The 23,529-nt window shown below is 37.8% G+C and overlaps 1 protein-coding gene across 14 annotated transcripts in view; it reads right to left on the bottom strand.

Annotated features, from left to right (window-relative positions):
- Positions 1-23,529, bottom strand: part of TPK1 (thiamin pyrophosphokinase 1) — a 335,883-nt gene that overhangs the window by 243,633 nt on the left and 68,721 nt on the right. For 13 of the 14 annotated variants that reach the window (XM_081799933.1, XM_081799940.1, XM_081799939.1 and 10 more), the window contains one exon: positions 19,897-19,968. The exons of the other annotated variant lie outside the window; for it this stretch is intronic. In XM_081799933.1, the coding sequence (XP_081656059.1) occupies positions 19,897-19,968 (72 nt within the window). The remainder of the gene's footprint in view (positions 1-19,896; positions 19,969-23,529) is intronic. 14 annotated transcript variants of the gene reach the window in all.

The raw sequence follows: 23,529 nt of genomic DNA, 5'->3' as shown, positions 1-23,529 counted from the left end.
TTTTCTAATGCTCAAATGTGGCAGATAAGCCCAAGGTATTAGGTTGCTTCTAATATTCTCTATATTACTATATTTTTCATTATATTCCTTCCTTTGCTCATAAAATAAAATTCTGCATTACTTATTCCAACATTGTAAACACTCTAAGTAAGCTATCCGTTTTTTGGGTTCCAGGTTTCTCTGCTCTTCCAGACGGTTCCCTAACTCTGTGGTGCGAGCCAAAGCCCAGTGTAAAATGGCCTCTAACAACACGGTAGGCAGGAGAGGGGCATTGCACTGGCCGGCAATCATCATGATTCCTCAGTTTGATAGCTAACAGCTGCTCCTTCCACGCCAGCACAATAAAGAATTCTACAACCTAGCTGGGTTTTTTTTTTCCTTTTTGAAACATCACTTTTGATCTCCTTGCAATTTATTATCAGAGATGACATTTTTGCCTGCAGCTGTTTTTCAATGAACTCCTGATGTGTGTGCATCCACACACATCTCCAGCTCAATCCCCAAGGTCCCTTTTTGAATTTCAACAGCATGCATAGTCACCACCACACAATATACTACATAGATCAGGCGGTTATTTCTTGTGCTGGCTCTCATCTCAATACAGGTTAAAAACTCTCCAAGGCAGGGCTTCCTTCTATGCCTCTCAGACCCCCTTCAAGCATCTTACACAGCCCTGGTAAATCTCAGATGCTAAGTAAATCCTCCCTGATTGATTTACAATGCACACTACCAGACTTTAAATCCCTTCAAGGCAAGGGTCTCATCGTATCTGTAATCCCAGCAATCTGCCAAATTCCCAGCTGATGGCTCATTCATTTATTAGTTTAATAAGTATTTTGAACGATTACTAATTCTCAACATTGGACAAGAGGCTTAAGGACTTTATGATGACAGATTCTAAGAATACTTCCTTTCCAGAAAATGTTTTATTTGCTTGTTTTAAATCAAGAAGATAAATTTCCTCCGAAAGCAGTTTCCTTAACAAGAATTTGCTAATAATGAATGCTTTGTCACACTTTTCCACATAAAGCTTACCTACTGAAAACATTTCAAATGAGAATGTTCTAATTAAAACAAACTGAAGTCGGTCTTTAATCTGGGAATTAAAACAAATACTAAGAATAGTAAAGTACACCAAAAAATGTTAAGTGACATTTGTGTCTAGCTTAAGTGTATCACTTTGTCAGTTTCATTTTTTTCCATTCAAAACATTTTATTTTGTGCAGCATAAAGGTTCTGAACTTTCTAAGGCAGACGTGCAAAGAAAATAGTGCTACAAACGTTAAAGAAAATCAAGATTAAAAAGCTGGATAGTAAATAAGAACCTTTCACTCAAACATCAAGCCCATTAGGCAGACGAGGGGAGAGTCATGCTCACAGAAGGAAACCAAATAGAACACTAAAGCACTATGTTCTCACTGGTAAAAGAGAGATGCTGTAAGAGTACAGCAGAACAAGAGACATCATGCAGAGCTAAAACCTAAATTCTACCAAGGCCATTAGCTCAGAAGCTAATAAAAGTGCAAAAAAAAAAAAAAAAAATGTTGTTGTAAGACCTAAAAACTGTCAAGCAAATTCTTGAGGCCAACCTCCGATGTAATTAATCCGAAATGCTGGAGTTGGGACCCGCCAAGTAACTCTGATGCATGTTAAATTTTAGAACCACCAGCCCAAACTGCATGAATATATCCAGAAGTGAGGATGAAGTGTGAGACAAATTTTGGCATAATTAAAGCTCATAAGAAAAGGGAACATCCTAATCAAGACAAATATTAAAGGTTATTAGAATAATAAAGATTAGAAGATATTAAATTACACCTTAATGTCTATTATTTTTTGTAACCACTGAGATTTAATTCCCCTACCAAGGCAACACTGTTAAAGAATTCAATGGGGGGCGCCTGGGTGGCTCAGTCAGTTAAACGGCTGCCTTTGGCTCGGGTCATGATCCCAGGGTCCTGGGATCGAGCCCCGCGTCAGGCTCCTTGCTCAGAGGGAAGCCTGCTGCTCCCTCTCCCTCTGCCTGCCTCTCTGCCTACTTGTGTTCTCTATCTCTCTGTCAAATAAATAAATAAAATCTTTAAAAAAAAAAAATTCAATGGTTTTAGAATATACAGAGTTGTGTAACCATCATTGCCATCAATTTTAGAATATTTTCATCCCTCTAAAAAGAAACCCCATTCCTTTTAAGTAATTCTTCCCTAAATTCCCATACCTCAGTCCTAAGCATCCACTAATATATTTTCAGTTTTGTAGATTTACCTGTTCTGGACATTTTATATGAATGAAACTCTGTAATATGTGGTCTCTTGTTTCTGGATTCTTTCATTTAGCTTACTGCTTTCAAGGTTCATCCATGTTGTAGCAGATATCAGTATTTTATTCCTTTTTATGGCTCTACGTTTTTCCAGGGTATGGACAGAGCACTTTTTTTTTTCTCCATTCACCTGTTAATGAGCATTAGGATTGTTTCCACCTTTTGGCTAGTTTGAATAATGGTGCTATGAACAGTCGTATCAGGTTCTGTGTGGACATGTGTGATACACCTCAGAGGGGAGCTACTGGGTCAAATGGCCACCCTATGTTTCAGTGTTGAATGAACTAACAGTATCTTCTGAAGTGACTGCACCGTGTCTACGGAGACCGGACATGCTTCCAGGTGGCGGAAGTAACCTATGTGAGCTGCCAAAATCGTACGTGCATTAGTGGTTTAAACGTAAGCAATGGCTCTAGTCAACTTTGCCATCACTTGTAGCATTAACTTATCACTTTCACTGTATGTAAGGCAATCAGAAATACAACGATATACATAATGAAGAACTCATCTGCTTTCCACTTTTTAAATTCTTTAAAATACTGTATACTCTACAAGGATAATTTTCCTTGGTTGGCATACAATATATAGAGCTCTCATGTTATCAAGGACCCAGAAAGGCAATATCGTGATATCATGTGAAAAAACTGGTTGTTAGATCCTGAAAATGTAGAAAAAGACTAGAAACTGAGTTTATGTGCCTACAAAAAAAAAAAAAAAAAAAAAAGTAGGGGAAGATGTCAGATAAAATAGATAGGAGACATCAGACTCATTTTCCTCAAATGGGAAATGTAGGACCTGTGACACCAATAAACAAACAGGCATAGACAGAGAAGCAGAGGCAGGCTGACAGACTGACAGGAAGGCAAGCAGACAGACAGAGGGACAAATAACAGAGATTCTATCATCTCTAATGGGCCACAACATGCAAGGTGCTACATGAACACTTTCAAGAGGTAAAAGTCAAAGACCTTACCTTCAAAAAGTTAAAAGTCTACTTGTAAAGACAGCACACCTAAGGGTAAGGATAGTAAAGAGACATTAAATACAGAAGTCTACAAGCCTAAGGAATAGGAACTTGATCCTGTGGGCAATGGTACCATCTGCAAAGCTTCTGCAAAGGGAGAATAAATGCATCTGAAGATGGTATACAGGAGAGAGGGAAATTGAAAATCATCACAGGTAGGCAGCTAATTCCCAGACCAACTGCAACTAAGCAGGACAGGACTAGTACCTACCAGAGATTAGTTGGGGGCAAGAAAGAGGAATGGCTGAGAATAAGGCAACACTATAAAGGAAGCCAGCATCACCTGACATGCATCTCCAAGGTTGATAAAAAGAAGGGGCTGGGTTAAGGATGGCTTCTAAGAGTGAGTGAAAACCACAGTTCTGACTTTTTTTTTTTTTTTTTAAGATTTTTGTTTATTTATTTCAGAGAGAGAGCACAAGCAGGGGGAGCAGGAGGGGGAGAAGCAGACTCCCCGCTGAGCACGGAGCCGGATGCGGGGCTCGATCCCAGGACACCAGGATCATGACCTGAGCTGAAGGCTGATGCCCAACCCACTGAGCCACCCAGGCGCCCCCACAGTTCTGATTTTAAGAGAAAGATGAGGTGGTTCCAAATGTGCTAAGAGACAAATACAGAAATTTCCAGTGGAAAGTGTATTTCAGGCCAAGAATAATAGAGCTAGCATCAGGTTAGGTATAGAAAACAAATCTGAATCCAATAGTGAAAGTTAGCAGCTAAAACAATCCTATTACATGTAGTTTCCCCTCGAAAAAACATCTATACCATTTAATTAAAATTATCTATTGCTGTTCCACAAGCATAGTTGTAAAGCAAAATTGGGGAGGAGATGATACAGTTAAAAAGCATTGCTTTATGTGTCGGCTGGAGGTGGCAAAGGAGTCAGAAGCAGAGAAATACTGAAGGGAAAAATAAATACAGCCTCCATTTCTGACATTAATTTTTCCACTTAAAACCTTGATTCTTTCTTAAGGTCACTGTCTGTGCTGTGCTAATGAATTTAAATCTCAGGAAAAGTCCCTGGACTTTATTTGCTTCTATATAATGCTTATCTCCAAAAGCTCAAAGGAACATTTGTTCACTCATCCTTGTAAAATCTGTTCGGGAAAGTTGCCATTTCCCTGAGAAAATAAAACAAAGAGAAATAAAGGAATTTTTGAAATTGAAAAATGTTCTCCAACTCATCCAGACACAGGAATTTTGATTTTTTGCATTTCTCCCTTTACAGTATCGGTTATCTACAGACCTAATTACTAAATAATCCTGGGTAAAAATAGGTCTTCCAATTCTTTAGTTTCCTTCAGTAGTACTGACATGATATTTATTGAAAAAAGTTTCCAATAGCTGCTTAAAAAATTAAAGTACCATCATCATCTATTATATCAAAGGTGCCAAAGATCTCAATCATTCCGAGTAACAAGGGTAGGAAATAAAAATGGGCAAGAATCATGCAAATTTGAAGCCAATTAGAAAACAAACAATTTCATTAATTTTAAAAAACACATCTTTTTACTGATGTAATGAGAAGATGAAAACAAGTAGTAAACATGGATTAGTTTGTTTTGGAGCAGTGTTTCCTCATTTTTACTTACGATACCAAAGCTAAAAATGCAGTTTGGAAAAGCCAAACGAAATAAAGATGGTGACAACAACCAATTAACCAAGCAAATAAAATAACCTCCTAGTCTGATGAAGCAAACATCAATCAGACATCAGGTTAAGGCTGTCTTGATACATCCAAGAAAGAAAGAATACAAGTAATTAACCAAAAGTTCACCGATAGACGCTCTCCTATATACATTTTTAAGTTCATTCAATTTTAAAATTTTTTATTCCATAGTTGTAAATAACTTGTTATATTTATCTCTGTAATGTTTCTTCAATTACTGTGCTGACATATTTATTGGTTTGCCTTAAGTTACATAACTATGTTGGTATCATTCATTAAACTGAAAAAAAAACAAATGCAATTAATAATTTTTACTTTTGCTTAAAATACTACTTAAATTTACTGAAGTGACACCATCCATGTACCACAAGGAATACATTGTCTTTTACTTTTGATTCAAAACAAAACAGGTGAAATTACAATTAGTTCACTTCAAAATTTAAAAAGAAAAAAAGACACCATCAACAACTGTATGGTAGTATAAAATTGTTTAGGAGAAACCCAAAACGCTCAGTAGGCACTAGTAAATTTTACATTAATTCTAAAGTTGAAACGCTAATAAAGCTGTTATCTATACTACACTGAAGTAGAAATATTCATTAAGTAATACATAAACACTTCCAGTTTGTACCAGTGTTTAACAAGTATTAAAAATCTTTATAAAATATTTAGTGACTGTTCCTGACATAATAAGTACCATAGAGTAAATATAATTGAAACCCACTTTAATGGCAAAAGATCTCCAAGTACCAAGACCAACAACATTCAAGATATGGAATCTCATTAGTGGAGAGATAAAAGAAATAGGAGAATGGACGGAATCTTTACCAAGTTGTTTTCATACTGATTGGGAGTTTGACATTTAGGATTCACAACTTCTCAAAGGTTAGCAGAAAAAATTTCTAGTTTGCTGAGATTCACAGTTCATCAAAATTTGCCGTAACTAGAATTGATTTTTGTTTTTGTTTTTGTTTTCTTGACAAGGAATACAGATATTACATGGCTCCACCTTCCTTCCAGAAACTTAAATGCCAGTTGAGGCTAATAAAGAATAAAACATACACATTCATACCACAACCTCAGTGTTTTGTTAACTGAATGAATGTTAATGCCCCCAATTACCATAGAAGGCCTCAGGATTATACTTAGCTAAGATAGTTCATAGCTGTGTGTTTATGGAGAATTAACAGATGTCATAGACAGATAGAAAAACCATTTTCTGCAAGCAGAACCTCCAAACCATTTCTATACCACATTTAACTAAACATATGTAATGTCTTTAACGTTATTAAGTATGAAAGAATCACTCTCTATTTACAAAAAAAAAAAAAAAGTTTGCATATGTTTTCTATTTATTTTTCTCCTGTGCAGGAAAGGAATGCTGTTTTTCTTTTCTTTTCTTTTCTTTTTTAAGATTTTATTTTGAGAGAGCCAGAGAGTGCACACAAGCCAGGGAAGAGGTAGAGGGAGAGAGAAGCAGACTCCCCACTGAGCCGGGAGCCAGGCGCAGGGCTGGATCCCAGGACCCTGAGATCATGACCTGAACTGAAGGCAGATGCTTAACCAACTAAGTCACCCAGGTGCCCCCAGGAGTGTTGTTTATTTAAAACATAGAAAGCAGATATATCTTGATTTGTTATACTCTGAGAACATAAACAATTCACCCCCTCTCCAAGAAAATATTAGGAAGTTATTAAAACATGCTTACAATTCTGTTATGGTTAGGAAAAAAATGCTAGTTTTAAACTAACTTGTAACACTCACATGTTATATTTTTGCTTGGTTATCTAAGACAAGATAAAAAAGGGCTCACACAGAATGCAAGTTATTATGGAAGTCTCTGCTAAAAAATGTCCCTTAAAAACTAGCAACAGTGTTCCACGTGTAACATCATGACAACTGATAATATTCCTATCACCCAGTGAGAGTTTTGGAACATAGTACTCAAAGGCCTATTGAATGTTATGATTAAAAGTGTATTTTCTCAAGGACATCTTTGATTTAGTAATAAGTGATATTAATAAAAATAAAAGGTAAGGAAAAACAAAACTAATAGTCTTGTCTACATAACCAAAGCAAAGGATAATCTGGTGAATTTAAGCATATGGACATGGATAAGCCATATGGATAAGAGAAAACAATTAAATCTGTTGAGTTAAATAAATACACAGTTGTTGAAGGCATATTTTTATTTCTCAAGATCCCTAAATTTTCGGGGCGCCTGGGTGGCTCAGTTGTTAAGCATCTGCCTTCAGCTCGGGTCATGATCCCAGGGTCCCGGGATCGAGCCCCGCATCGGGCTCCCTGCTCAGCTGGAAGCCTGCTTCTCCCTCTCCCACTCCCCCTGCTTGTGTCCCCTCTTGCTCTCTCTCTCTGTCAAATAAATACTTAAAAAAAAAAAAGATCCCTAAATTTTCTATGCACATTCATATCCATACACATTTTAGTCTATATTTTTTCCCCTCCCTCCAAGGTGACAAATCCAGCCTATTTCCAGCCAGTACAAAGATATTGCCCCTTTTCTTATTTCTGCAATAGTCTATACACTACTGAACAGGAAGAATGCACAACCTGTGAATCATGAATGAGTGCCAGTGGAACCCCAAGAAAAGGACCAAAATTACCAAATGCATCATTATAAACAAGATGTATAAACTAATGATTAAGCAAAAAGATTGGGTTTGTAACCAGTAATAAGGTATACATTCAATAAATATCTAATGGATGATCCAGGCTGGTAATGTTAAGTACATCTGAAACATAATATTACCAATCTATTTTTTAACCTAACCAAAAGCTGCCGACAGCTGAAAAAAATTCAATGTACCTTATTTATCCACTACTGTTTGTTTTGAACTTCCAAGAACATCCCAAAGACATAATCACATTAGTGAGCAAGCAAAATACTGTGTTCTTAAAGGAAATGATGGAGTACAGGAGGGGAAGGTGCATTTTTAGACACTTTTATTTAATGGCACAATCATAGTCTCAGAAACAAATATTCTGGATGATTCTATTATTCTTCCATTAACATCCACTACCTTGAAATATGTTTTACACATTGACCACTTACATATAGAATAAATCTCAACTGCAGGGTGAAAGAATTTAAAATAAACTACTTTATATAATGCTCAATTCTTACAGTCATTCATTTATTACTTACTGGGAGGAAATAACCATCACTGGTATTTTTCCCGTTTTCACTATTAAGTTGCATAGAAAGAAGAAAGAGGCAGGTAACTTTTAAAAGATAAAAGTTTGGCAAATATATCGGCTGATTTCACTAACCCACTTCATTCACCATCCTTGGACAGTCTGCTGAATCGTTTTTCCAGTATGGCTACATCAGTGAGTCTACTCACTTCATAAAAACCACCCAAGTGTTATATATATATTATTAACGTGGCAGGAATTGAGGGTGAAGAAAGGGGAGGTATTTTTCTAATGTACATATTAAAAAGCAAATAACATATCTTAAACATTTATATGTCTGGGAGCACCTGGCTGGCTCAGTCAGTGGAACATGAAACTCTTGATCTTGGGGTTATGAGTTTGGGCCCCGCATTGGTTGTAGAGATTACTTAAAATCTTAATTACATGTCTGTTATCAAGTCAGAAACACAAAACTATAAAAACAAAATAAAGCATGCACAGGAACAACCCTTCTTTATAAACACATTTAAGTCTTTGTTTAAAAACTACTGGCTCCCTCACCTAGAACATCCTTCCATCCCTAGATGATCTTACCTAATACCAACAGTTTCACCCAGAGTCCCATGGTGGGATTTTTAATTCCTTATTTACTACTCAATGAACAAATCTATTGCAAAAGGGCTGGCCACCATACCGCAAACAGGCCACATCTTATAAAAACTACATCCGATGAAGGAGGAGGGAAAAAAAAATCCATTTAAGGTTGGCCTTGAGGTCAAATGACCTACAAAATATCCAGACTGAGGTTTATAATGGTCCCAAAGTAATGCAAAGAAACTTTCTAATTGATGTTTAATAAGAAAAGCAAATACATATATACAGGGTAATAAATTAATGCCCAAAATAATCATTGATAATTGTTATTTAAATTTGTGTTTTGCTGTGTTTGATCTATATTTTGTCCTGTGTTTAAGGTGTCCAAAATTTATTTCCCAAATCTATTTATATCCATCAAATTCATATCTAATATATATGATATTTCCACTGTGTTTCTGAAGTCACTGAAATGTCTTCTGTAAACAAGGAGGACCAGTATCAGTCTGAGGCTATTCAGCATTGAATTTCAATGCCTACCAGTAATGGATTGAAGCTACAACATACTACAGTAAGATGAAGACTGCCTATAAGAACACCTGGCACCAGGCTCACAAATAAGAACGACCTTTGAGATCAATGCTATTTTATAGAAAACAAAGAGTTAAAACAATTCTCCACTTGCCAAGAAGCCTTGAATACAACTGCATTAGATTGCTAGGGCTTCCAGAGCAAAACACCATAGACTGGATGACTTAAACCACAGAAATTTATTTTCTCACAGTTCTGGAGACTAGAGGTCTAAAGTTAAGGTGTGAGCAGCGCTGGTTTGTCCTGAGGCCTCTCCCCACAGCTTGTAGACGGGCACCTTTTCTCACTGTGTCCTCACGAAGGCCTATTCTCAAAGCACCAGCCCTGGTGTCTCTTCTTCTTCTAAGAACACCACTCCTATTGCATTAGGACCCCACCTAAGACCTCATTTAATCTTAGTTACCTCTTTAAAGGCACTATCTCCAAATATCACACTGGGGCTTCAACATATGATTTTGGGGAAAATAAATCAGTCCCTCACAATAATACACTTTACAGTGACTATTTGGAATATACACTGGGAATGGGTACATCAGACACTAGCTTGCAAGCACTTTAAGAAAAGGGCCTGTGTCTTTCTCACTGGTATCCCAGTCCTTGTATATTGCTTGACACATACCATGCTAAAAAAAATATGATTAAACAATAAAGTAATGGAGGGGGTTTTTTGCCTTTCAGTAAACATATTAGAAAATGTTATGCTGTGAAAGTTGATATTTAAAAATGACCTTTCTTTAGAATATCAAGTGCACCAGTTTATATAAAGTACCACGGAATTAGGAAGTATAGCAGAAGATTTATGAATGTATTTCAAATATTTTCTTAAAGATTTATTTATTTTAGACAGAGAGAGGGATCACGAGTGTCAGGAGGGAGAATCTCAAGCAGACTCCCCGCTGATTGTAGAGCCCAAGGTGAGGCTCCATCTCACAACCGGTGAGATCATGACCTGAGCTGAAATCATGAGTCAGACGCTTAACCGACTGAGCCACCCAGAGCGCTCCAAATGTATTTCAAATATTAAGTACTGAAACTGTGGTACAAATTCCCTACACTCTCTATGATATTATGGTTATAAAAACAATACAAAGGCATAAGAAGGAACCCTGGGAATGAAAATAACACAGAAGTCTTAAGTATCTGATAATATTTGTATTATAATAACCAGAATGATAAAAGATCTCATTCAATAGAAATGGACCATCATCTTTTTTTTTTTTTTTAAGATTTTATTTATTTATTTGAGAGAGAGAGAATGAGAGAGAGCACATGAGAGTGGGGAGGGTCAGAGGGAGAAGCAGACTCCCTGCCGAGCAGGGAGCCCGATGCGGGACTCGATCCCGGGACTCCAGGATCATGACCTGAGCCGAAGGCAGTCGCTTAACCAACTGAGCCACCCAGGCGCCCAGAAATGGACCATCATCTTGGGGATGGGAATGGTAAAATAGGTCTCTGGTCTCATATCAAACAAAACTTAACTTTGTTTTGTGCCACTAATATACCAAAATGTCTTCTATATTAAATAATCTTTTTGTAGTCTCCCAAATGTTTCTGTATGACTGGGACAGATCTTTTCTGCCAGCCTTATTTACAGGGACCACAGCTTGTACATAACTGTTTTACTTAATGGACCTGAACAAAGTATGCAAATTGCTCATCGGATCTTTGGCTCAATATTCGCTTAAATGTGCTCGAAGCATAAGTTCTGCGAAACACTAAGCACAGAAAATGACACAAATGGTGTCAATTTGGTAGTTCAATAAACTGTGATAAGCTTAACTATTACAGGATTCTTAGGTCTAATGACTAAGCTACTCATTACTAGAACAGATGCCTCCCAGATCATCCTAACTAAAATCCAAATACCCTAAAGCCTAGCATTTTCCCAGATAACATATCTGCTAGGTCTTTGCCTCGATATACTCAAATGACAAAAATGTACATGCTATTCTACCCATCCAGGTAGTCTTAACCAGCTTATTCCTAAAAACTAAATTCATGGTAACTATTTAGATCGCAAGGAAGCCTTACTAGAAGGTATCACTGTTTCATTTCCATCGAGATTCTGCCATGAGATGAATCAAACAATTCACACTGTTCAGTTCCACTAAACATGTTCAAAAATAGAGTATTTCCTCCCAATACTGTTCCTCTTCTAGTAGCTTAAACAAGTGTTTTGCCCTAAGGTTTTCTCCTCTGTTACCCATTCAGGTTGACTAAACATCACAAGTGAACTCTAGACATACAAAGAATGTGGACCAGATTTTCTCTCAGACATTTGTCTCCTAGTGAGGTAAAGAACCCATTGGTTACACCCTCTATCTTTTCTGCCTCCCAGTAGCGGCTTCTTTCCAAAGACTCCAAGCAGATACTCTTGTAAAACTAAAAGCTCAGAGAACTTCAGCTTCCCCCAAAGACTAATACTACAGAAAAGTTCAAGTTATTTTTTAATCCACCACTGTACACAAATACTAACCAGTGGAAATGTTCAACTCATCTACAGTCGATTCAATAAACCTCCAGATGTAGCTGGCTTTGAAACACCCTATTACAAGGGAGAAGCCACTAAACAAAGTTGGACATTTAATACACACAGAAACACTAGTACTTATCTAACACATAACAGTATACAGGGTTTAAAATAGAACCCGGGTAAAAATAAATGCTTCTAGATTCTGAAGGGCACAACACAATACAATGTGGGAGAAAATGTGAACTTCATCATGTTTCTCTGGTTGCTTCCCCAGCCTGTTCTTCCAGAAGTCTTTCACACTAAATGGATTAGCTGGAAACTGAACTGAAATAGAGGAAAAACCACCGTAGAGAAACCTTCATTTCTCATTACAAATTGCTAGGAAGAGCTGTTGAACAGAACAATGTCTGCATTTCAGGGAAGGCCATCTAACTCCTGAGTACTTTGATCTAAAGAACCGAAAGAAAAGAAACGCGACATGTCGCATTTGCCCCTGGAGAGCTATGTAGAGAGGATGTTCTACTGATATTTTCTAGGTTTTAGGTGGGAGCCCACCATCTAGTTAGTGTAGAACTAGAATCTGTTGGGACTTTTTTTTCCCTGTGACTGTTTCACTAAGGATAGCACAGCACGAAGGCTGCCGCTCAGGCTCCTGAGAAGGATAACTATCAATAAGGTGCTCTTACTCCTCTCTTTAACTACACTTCAGGATCACTCCAGTGAGGCTTAACATCAGGCAAAAAAAAAGTATGTATTAAATTAAACATGGAGCATACATCAATAGCTCTCTCTCTATATATAAACCATAAGTAGCCATGCTAACCTGGAAGCCATTTTCTGGTCATATTAAAAACTGACATACTAGGGGCACCTGGGTGGCCCAGTCAGTTAAGCGACCAACTCTTGGTTTAGGCTCAGGTTGTGATCTCAGGGTCCTGGGATAGAGCCCAGCATGGGGCTCCCCGCTGAGCATAGAGTTTGCTTAAAGACTTTCTCTCTCCCCCTCTCCCTCTGCCCCTCCCCTCTGTGCATGCACACTCTTTCTCTCAAATAGATAAATCTTAAAAAAAAAACCAAAAAACTGACCTGTTAGGACACAGAACTAAATGGCATAAACAATAAAGTAAAACAGGCAGTTAAAATGCCTACATTACCTGCCATGAACCATACAGAGTCACATGGCCTGGCACTTGTCATTTCAGGGGTATTTTCCTTTTTATTAGTAACATTTCATCTATTACCCTGAGTATTTCAAGATTTTTTTTTTTTTTTATTTGAGACAGAGAGAACGAGAGAGAGAGAGCACATGAGAAGGGGGAGGGTCAGAGGGAGAAGCAGGTTCCTTGCTGAGCAGGGAGCCCGATGCAGGACTCAATCCAGGGACTCCAGGATCATGACCTGAGCTGAAGGCAGTCGCTTAACCCGACTGAGCCACCCAGGCGCCCCAACCCTGAGTATTTCAAAATGCTTATGAAAATCATTTCATAGGAAATAATTAAAAAGGAAAAAATAAAGCACAAAACAAATAATAAAGAGAATAGTAAATACTTATAAGGACTGATTTTTTCATTACAAACTGTGAGGCTTTAAATTTTTATAATGCACACATAGCTCTATAATTAAAGATGGAAATCTAGAGAAAAACAATCATTTATAATTCACAAAAATAAAGCTAATCTACAGTTCTCACAACAAAATTATTTTTTTTTAAAGATTTTATTTATTTATTTGAGAGAGAATGAGACAGAGAGAGAGCACATGAGAGAGGGGAGGGTCAGAGGGAGAAGCAGACTCCCCGCCGAGCGGGGAGCCCGATGCGGGACTCGATCCCGGGACTCCAGGATCACGTCCTGAGCCGAAGGCAGTCGCTTAACCAACTGAGCCACCCAGGCGCCCACAACAAAATTATTTTAAAGGAGCTTTATGAGTATTACAAATAAGAATATATGATAAGTCTCTTTAGACACTAATGTCAAAAGACAGGAGTACTGCTGAACTGCATAATTTTCTATCTTTGTATATAATAGAAGAGGCACCTTACCATAATAACTTAATGAACAAAGACAATATAGTCAATGACACATTTGTTAGCACCTCCACCATCAAAGGCATAAAATCATAGAGGCAAAAAAGGAATACATTTGCACATGAGCAATGTGGAAAGAACAAGAGATTAATAAAAATATGAGTTCTAACTCATTGTACAAGGAAATACCAAATAAGCATCTGGGAGTCAAAGAGTAGAGGGGAAAAAAAGGAATGATAGTGTTCAAGTTTAGCAGAAGTAGAAAAGGGATCCAACCAAGGCTGAGGACTGAAGATGAATCAGAAGAGAGAACAAGAGAGATCCCATATGCATGCACCTGCTAATGGGTTCACATCAGGGCAAGAGTATTTCCAGGATCTAGATAGCATCAAAGTGGTCTCCAGCAATTGCCAACATGACCTACAATCACTACCCCCAGGCTAGTCTCACGGGCAGAAGAGGAAACACCATCAAGTAAAGCATTTTGTATCAATTTTCAAGGAGCTTATCCTCAAGGATGGATAAGGTGACATTTAAAAGTAATAGAAAAACAATACAAATACTAGAAGATCTCTCTATGGAGGCTAGCTAAGGGAGCTTCCTTCACAAGACAGCACTGGCATTGAACTTTACAGAATGAAAGAAAGTTGGCAAAAAAAATAAATAAAAATCTATGTCATCCAAAAAAAAAGAAAATAACAAATATCAGTTTTTATCATATCAATCATTAAACATGTGAGAAGAAATAGCTGTGAGAGAGGAGGCCCGAGAGAAAAAAAAAACTGTAGTGTATGTAGAAACACACTCCTTTAAAAAAAAAAAGATGGACCAGGACTGGCCCTTCCAGAGTCAGCTGTCAAGAGTAGCATTAAGGTGATTTCAAAATTTTAAGATGATTATCAAAAAACATGTTTTCCCGGAAATCCCTCTAACGGGGATAAAATATACAAACAGATGTAATAAGATTAAAACAGTGATACCAAGTTATACTAAAGCAAACCAATCAATTCAACCAATCTACACCCTAAAAATGGCATGTATTCAATTTCTCTTATTTTAAGGAGAATAATCACACCAGATACCAGAAATGAGGTAGAGGTCCCACTGAAAAAAAAAAATGGGAATAGAAAGAGAAAAAAAAGAATCTTATATAAATATGCTAACTTTGGCTGAGCTTAACCTCAAATAACCAGGTAAAAAGAAGCTTACCGAGTCCTGGAGTACACAGTTTATAAAGGAAAGGGTTGATACAACAAAACTACTTTCGAAGCAAGGTGCCTTACAGCAGATTCCTACATCATTTAAAAGTTAAATCTGATGGCAGTACTAATTACTAGCACAAGATCAGTTCATTAGAAGAGCAAGTCAGGAATCTATTAAAAACTGATTTATGGGGGCACCTGGGTGGCTCAGTTGGTTAAGCGACTGCCTTCGGCTCAGGTCATGATCCTGGAGTCCCAGGATCGAGTCCCGCATCGGGCTCCCTGCTCAGCAGGGAGTCTGCTTCTCCCTCTGACCCTCCTCCCTCTCATGCTCTCTGTCTCTCATCCTCTCTCTCGCTTAAATAAATCTTAAAAAAAAAAAATTAAAAAAATTAAAAAAAAAAACTGATTTATGTAAGGTGTTTTTATTTAGAAAAGGAAGTAAAAGGCATACAGGCATGACCAAAGTATAGTCAATCAAATACTATGGTAATTTCAGCTACTTAAGAAACATGGATGAGAGCGCCTGGTGGCTCAGTTGGTTAAGCGACTGCTCAGGTCATGATCCTGGAGACCGGGGATCTAGTCCCAAGTCCAGCTCCCTGCTCAGCTGGGAATCTGCTGCTCCCTCTAACCCTCCTCCTTCTCGTGCACACGCTCTCTCTCTCTCTCGCAAAATAAACAAACAAACAAACATGGATAAGCAAGTTCATTTTAAGGATCTGTGGCTCCCAGGCCTCTGACCTGCCTTTGTGAGGAAGCACCTATGTCTGTGCTCCCCTAACTTAACTGCAGCCACAACTAAGAGCTGACCATTACATCCCCAGCTTTGGACCCAATGCCTGACCTAGAATGGCCTCAGCAAGCATTAATTACCAATGAACCAGAAGGGAAAACACTGATGTTATAAATTCAAAGACCTTGTTTCTATTTTGATTCACGTATGCTGCATGGGTGTCCTTTTAACCTCAAAGATCTGCCCGATTTGTCAGATGTTTTATGTCTTAAAGCCTCATTGGCAATGAACCAGAGTATGGTGCCCACACCCTGGCATGATCTGAAGGTTTTTTACCAGAGAACTGAAAAAGAAAGAAATCAAGTGAAGAAAACTCCTTTTAGAGGAAAAGAGTGTCACACTGTAGATAAGCACCTGGCATCACTGTAATCTGATAATCTATTCATAATCTAATTTGCATGGTCACCATGTTCTACGGATCAAATGGAAAAGACAGAGAAAAGCCGTGAACTCACATTAAAAATGAAGATACACTTTAATAAGTCAAACTCCTAGAAACCTGATATATGGTCCATCTAAAACCTCACCCCAGGTAAGTGAATGTCAGATTTATTTATTTATTTATTTATTTTTATTTTTTTATGTAACTCAGATCTCTCCTACTACCTTTGGAGATCCTGGTAAGCATGGTGACCCCAAGTGGAGAATAACTGATCTACAAAAGAAATAAGCAGAATTCTTCAAACACAGACTTCCCTATTTTTCTTCACTTATCACATATTTCAGGATGAGAAAGACATTTACTGAAAGAGAAAGTCTGATTCAAAAAAAAAAAAAATAGTTAAGAAATCTGAAGGCAATATCCATTTACAAATGCCAGTAACCTCTGACAGTTACAGAAAAGTTAGATACTAGCTAGAGTTCTGGCTTTTCATCTATCTACCTACCTCTGTAATTATTTTATATCTCCAGATTAAATCAAGTATACAAACTGCTGGGACAGGTAGGGATTAAAAGGACCAAGAAAGGGCGCCTGGGTGGCTCAGATGGTTAAGCATCTGCCTTCGGCTCAGGTCATGATCCCAGGGTCCTGGGATCAAGTTCCGCATCAGGCTCTCTGCTCCTTGGGAGCCTGCTTCTCCCTCTGCCTCTCTCTCTCTCTGTCTCTCATGAATAAATAAATAAAATCTTTAAAAAAAAAAAAAAAAAGGACCAAGAAAGCCCCACATCAGGCTCCCTGCTCAGCAGAGAGCCTGCTTCTCCCTTTCCCTCTGCCTGCTGCTCTGCCTACTTGTGCTATCTGTCAAATAAATAAATTTTTAAAAATCTTAAAAAAAATAAAAGGACCAAGAAAATCACTGAAACTTCATGAAGTATTAAAGAGAATATACATTTAAAAACTTCTCTTCTTTTAATCTCCCTTGAATCCCTTCTTTAGTCATTTAAAATAAATTGCAGAATATGTCATATAAACGTTGCAGGGCAAAACTAATAAATAAACCTTCAAAATAGTCTTTCCCCTTAAGGGAATCTCAGGAAATCCCTACTTGCCAGAAGTACTTAGCATAGATTGAAGTTAAATGATTGATATTATATAAAACACTGACACTGTGCAGCAGACTCCAAATTTTGTCTTTGTTTTGATATAATAGTCTGGATTTCACCCCTTGTTTTCCGTTCTTCACAAATCTTCAGACTTGTTACAGAAACTTACAGAAAATGACACATATACAGGACAAAGAGTAGCCAGCAAGGCTGCTTCCGGCACTTACTTGCTGAAATCCCAAGCTGCAACCCTGTCTTCCGTCCCAGGCCCTCCACGCTGCCCTACAGTTTTTTCTAGGCCTCTCTCTTTTGTTAACATCGGCAACTCAAGCTCAAAGTCTCCCTATATTTCTTTTTTTACTTTTATTTGTTGGGTTGTTTTTGTTTTCTCTTTTCAAATTTTTATTTAAATTCTAGTTAGTTAATATACGGTGCAATATCGGTTTCAGGAGTAGAATTCAGTGATTCATACAACACCCAGTGCTCATCATAACAAGTGCCCTCCTTAATATCCAGTTTTTTTTTTTAAAAAAGGTTTATTTTAGAGAGACAGGGTGCATGCATACACATGAGGGGAGAGGCAGAGGGAGACGGAGAGGGACTCTCAAGCCGACTTCCCGAGGAGTGTGGAGCTCCGCCCAGGGCTCAATCTCACAACCCTGAGATCATGACCTGAGCCTAAACCAAAAGTTGGACACTTAACCGACTGAGCCATTCAGTTGCCCAATACCTTCTTCTTCTTCTTTTTTTTTAAGTTTTATTTGGAAGAAGAACAAAACAGGACAATACAAACAAAAAAAAAATCACAGCTTCTGTTGTGAGAATCACAAAACTCCTATTCTACCCTTCCTCAGTACTTACGAACAGATCCACTTTTTATAATGGTTAATGGCTCCAGAGAGCCAAGAATTATCCTGGACGTATATATGAAAGTACATTTCAATAACCTAAAGAAAAGTTATTTTGGAAACGAGATTTATCTAACCATTGCAGTCCATGTCACATTTAAATATTTTTAGTTCTATGTATACAGACTGGCCTACTGTTCATTTTTTTATGCAAATCAAATAAATAGTTGGTGTATGTCCGGTATGAAATTTTTTCAAATCCAATTCACTCTCAGGAAACAAATGCAATCAGAAACTTCAGTCAGCTCAAAAATCTACATTGTTTCACACTATGGACAAAATGGGATCCTTCACCCTCCAAAATGAGACTTCCTAGATGTAGTTTTCCCTACCCAAGGTTTCCAGTCGTTCCCATCAATGATTATTTTGTCTATTTTTAAGATGTGCAATAAAACACAGCTGTTCACACACTATCCTAAAAATATAATAAAACCTGGTAATAAGTTCAGATAAAAAGGATGTGCCTAATCAGTTTATTCTGGTGTTTTTTAGGAATGTGAATCATATTAAATTCACTTTCACTGGTTGTAATTTCTAAGCAATTATGTGCTAGACACAGCACTAGGCACTGACGTGACAACAAAATGACCTTTCTGATGGCACCTGAATAACCACCTAATTACAAGCAAGTGAGAAGTTCTAGAAGTTACTGGTTAAATAGCTTTCCAACTTTCAGTGCAATAATAACGTGACATTTTCAGTTGGCTAACATAAAGATAGCTAAATTTAGAATAAAGTGTTTTCATGGTAATCACCCATAGGACAAGAAAAATTCATTATACAAAATCATCCATAATGATCTATTCCCCCTAGTATCACAACTACCTCTGTCCACAGATGTGAGCTTACTGACATAACAGATTTGCATTCTAAGACATATAGCCTTGATGCTGAGGATACAAAAGAATTCTGCAATAAGAGAATCATCTGGAATATGCATCAATATATCAAGAATCACATTCTTCTGCCTATCTAATTTGGCTTAAAACTTACATTGCTAACCTTAAAAGAAGTATCCCTTTGAAAAAAGCTCAAGATTTCATGGGAGAAGAGGTTCAAAACAGTAAATGATATTTAATACTATTTTCTTGCCTAGAGCTAACGGTATAAAAATCAAAGAATAATGTAAAAAAGTTAATAAAGTCTGTTTCTTACAGGAAAACTCACAAAAGTATTAATTCTGCAAAACTACTGCATGTTTACATTTTTCAGCATCCCTTGAGATTCTAATATACTGTTAGTCTTTTTTTTTTTTTTTTTTTTTTGTAAATCTGGTCACCCTGCAGATATCTTATTGCTGGATACTAGGATGAGTGAGGCTTGAGGATGCTTTTTATTGTTGCTGGTGCCAAAACTATTTACACTTCAACAAACACTTAGTGAGTACTCAGGATTAACATCCCCATAGCTGATAGATGAAATAACGCATAATGATGCTACATTGTAATTCTGTCCTTAGGGGATCCATCCTGTGGAAACCACCCACAGAAACTACTTAACAGAGCAGGTCCATTCTTCTGATAATTCAATAATTATATCACTTCATTATAAGTTCCACTTTTTGGTATTGTAGTTATATTCTGGAATATTTAATAGTCATATTAGTCCTAAACAGATTAAGAAAGTAAAGAAATATAAATGCTAATTAAGATTACCTTTGCTCCAAAGATGACGAACACATTTGTCCAGAGGCTGATTCAGAACCACAAGGCAGTATTTCAACTTCCCTATGGAAATAAAAGAAGTAAAGTAAGTAGGTGAACAGAGTCCTCTGTTCCCCTCATTTGAGTCTGGAATCACACTCTACTAATCCAGATTTTCAATCTCCACAGAGCTAAATTTCAACTACAACTAATTTCTCATACTTTAATTTTAAAGGACAACATACTTTAACTGATCTACTTCATCCAGTATGTCTGTCCAAATTACTATATTGCTGAGGAATTGATTACAAAAACAATTTATCATAAAAACAATTGGCTAAGCTTCTTTTTGTAGGGGATGAGGAGCAAAAATGTTCTTAAAATGAATTCTCATCCTTATGAGATATCCACCCCTTTGACACAACTAGTCTTCCATCTGGCTGGTCCAACATCATCCTGACATTATTTAGCAAGTAGTGGGGCCTGGAGGGCACATGTTTTCACACTCATTCTCATTTATTCATTTTCTCTCTCCTACTCCGTATCTCTTTCCTCCCCATACAAACTTTGGTATGCACAGAATCCCACTAGCTCTTTTCATGACTCTTTTACTCGAAGTTTTTAGATGGCACTCAAAAGATGAAGACACTCAAAAGACAGAGAAAAGTTACTTCTCCAACAGTCATTGTAAGCCCTTTATAATGTACTAAAAATAGTGCAAAGCAAAATGCAATCAGGCTGTTGAAAACGTGTCATTCAGCTCAGTCCAAGCACTCCATTTCATTTATGGAAGAGAAATATTTGTTTGGTGATAAGAAAAATTAATTTTTTAAGCAATCTCAGTGTTAGAAATGGAACAAGATAAGGACCTGAAAAGGGGATGCCATCATCCACAGCACACACTCTTAAGTGCTGATTACATAGCAGGCACTGAGAGTACAAAGAGGAATAAGATTACAGAGTATCTGTGAGATGAAACAGTTATAACAAAGAGGATTTATTCTAGAATACAACACAACACAAGTACATGAAGAGGACCAGGTGATACACAGATGAGTGTGGCAGGAGTTCAAAGCCCAGAGAGTCAGTAAGGTCTCATGTCACCCTAGAAATCTTTGTGAAATGCAGATTTCTGAACTTGATCTTAAAAGGAAAAAAAAGAAGGTGGAAAGAATAAAGGGAGGGGCAGTCCAGACAGGAAAACACCACACAGGAAATTGCTATCCTTCACCATTAGGGTTACCAGCATGCAGTTTCAGAAGCAATGCCCTAATGACAGGAAACCAAGACAGGGACCAGCATCCCAGATTTCAGACATACTGTTTAAATAGAGGAGTTTAAGTTGAGGCACCCAGGAAGTATTTAAAAGGGATGTAGAAATGAGTACTAAAAGCAATTTGTATCTATTTGGTAATCATGCATACAGAAATAATAGCCAAGGTCAAAGAGCAGCCTAGCAGCTGAGATATTGCAAAGAAGGGGCAGACACAAAAGAATAAAGGAGGAAAGCAACATCATACTGTTTGGCTCACCACTACAGAGCTGAAGGACATCAACAAAGGAAATGCAGAAGGAAAAACAAGAAAGGCACAAGAAGGAAGAGGGTATTTCCCAGAACGCTCTGTCAATAACACAGCGTGCTCTAGAGGGGTCATAGAGACTGAACAACCAGAAAAGGCCATTGTGGGGGGGAAATCTCAAAGCAAAATCTGAAAAGTCACAGAGGGAGCCTCAAGACAGGGAAGAGAACAAGGAGTTAGTAAACCAGGAGGAGAATGCCGCTTGTTAAAAAAATAAAAAGTGAACTGTGAGAAATGAAGGGAAAATGGCAGCTAAGTCAAGAGAAGATTCTTTAAATATAGAAACAATCTTATATTCTGAAGAGAAGAGGAAGAAAGGCTGGGATTCATTCATTCATTTAGCAGGCATTTATAGAGCACAAAATACTCCTGTTCAGGCACTGCTGAGCTTGCGGCCCTCCTCAGACTTACATCCTATGGATGAAAATCAATTGAGATGGAGGTACATGAAGACATATAGAGACACACAGCACCGAGGCAGAGGTGGAGTATGGCTGATTTATTTGTAAGTAAACAAAACCAAAGTGAGAATATGGAATTAAGAGTACAATGTGAACCATTTCAAAACAACCACTGTAAGAAGTGGATTACGGAAGGTGACAGTCCACAATTTTAAAACTACAAATTCATTTGGAGTTCACTAGCAATTAGAGGACATCATCTGGTCCATCTCTAATTTCAGGACTTTTCCCACTAATTCTGGAGAGGGGAAGCAGGAGGAGGCATTAAACAAGTTAAGACGGTGATGACAGGAGGTTTGAGAATTGGCAAAATCACTTATCAAGAGGTAAAGGGAATCCAGGATGCTCCTTTGGGCCGCATTACTGTGAACGATTGTGGCAGAGACCATAACTGCCTCAGAATATTCTTTCTCTTCTTAACAACAGAATCCTGAGCAGTGGGGGGAGGGTTTCATCTTGTTTCATTTTTGGTTTTTACTTTGTTTTGCTTTCTGTTTTTTGTTTTACTGGGCCCATTACTGTCCAGGTGAAAAACTATATATCCCAGACTCCTTTGCAGCAAAATGTGGTTTTAAGATTAAGTCTGGCCAAGGAGATGTGTATTAGACCTTTATAAGTTACTTGTAGGGAGTCTCCTTAAAACAGAAGGGGCTCGATCCTCTGCTTCTTGTCTTTCTCCATCCTACCATCTGGATCAACTGAGGAACTGCTGAATAAAATTTTAGCAGCCACCTAGGATCATCAAAACAAGAGCAACAGCCTGAAGGAGGCTGGGTCTCCCATGACTCCATGAAGCAAGCCTCCCATTCTACCACTTCATTGCCTGCTTACAGACTTCTTTTATGTGAAGAAAACTTCCATTTTACATCACTATTATTTGGGGTTTCCCTATCCTATAGAGAGAAACTAAATTTTAATTAATGATCAGGCTGGCTGAGACAATCTAGATAGGAATTAGAAGAGGATTTTCAAGAGGAACAGGCATGCATCAAAATGCAGGAAGTAAAACTTTTGCCCATTCATTCATTCATTCAACACGGATGGAACATCAATATAAGAAATTCATAGCCTGGGGGGCGCTTGGGTGGCTCAGTACGTTAAGCATCCCACTCTTGATTCTGGCTCAGGTCATGATCTCAGGGTGGTGACATAAAACCGCCCTCTCCCCACCTCCCCCCATGGGACTCCTCACTGGGGGGTCGGGGGGTGTCTGCTTGAGATTCTGTCCCTCTCCCCCCTCCCCTCCCACTTGCCTCTTTCTCTCAAATAAATCTTTTTTAAAAAAATTCATAGCCTGACACATGGTAAGGGCTCAATATGATGTTAAGGGTGATAGTAATTTGGATAAACCAATAGTCCTTTAAGATTTGACAAGATCTACACTGCTAAAAAAGGTATTCAACAATGTGATACGTATATTTAAATGAATGAATGAAACCACCTTCCAGCACAGATTTTTTGATATGTAAACTCAGCATTTTTGTGGCTCAAAGAGCAGTGTGATGAGAGGGAAAGGCTTTATTATCCACATTACTGCTCCTCTAAACCAATACTTTCACTAAGGTAATATCTATGAAGGCATTTTTGAAAAGAATGACGCAGTA

Source organism: Leptonychotes weddellii, chromosome 12 (genome assembly GCF_054177405.1).
Source record: "Leptonychotes weddellii isolate Sample4059 chromosome 12, ASM5417740v2, whole genome shotgun sequence".
Lineage (NCBI taxonomy): Eukaryota > Metazoa > Chordata > Mammalia > Carnivora > Phocidae > Leptonychotes > Leptonychotes weddellii.
Note: the sequence above shows the minus strand (reverse complement) of the source record. Positions and strands in the feature narration are given on the sequence as shown.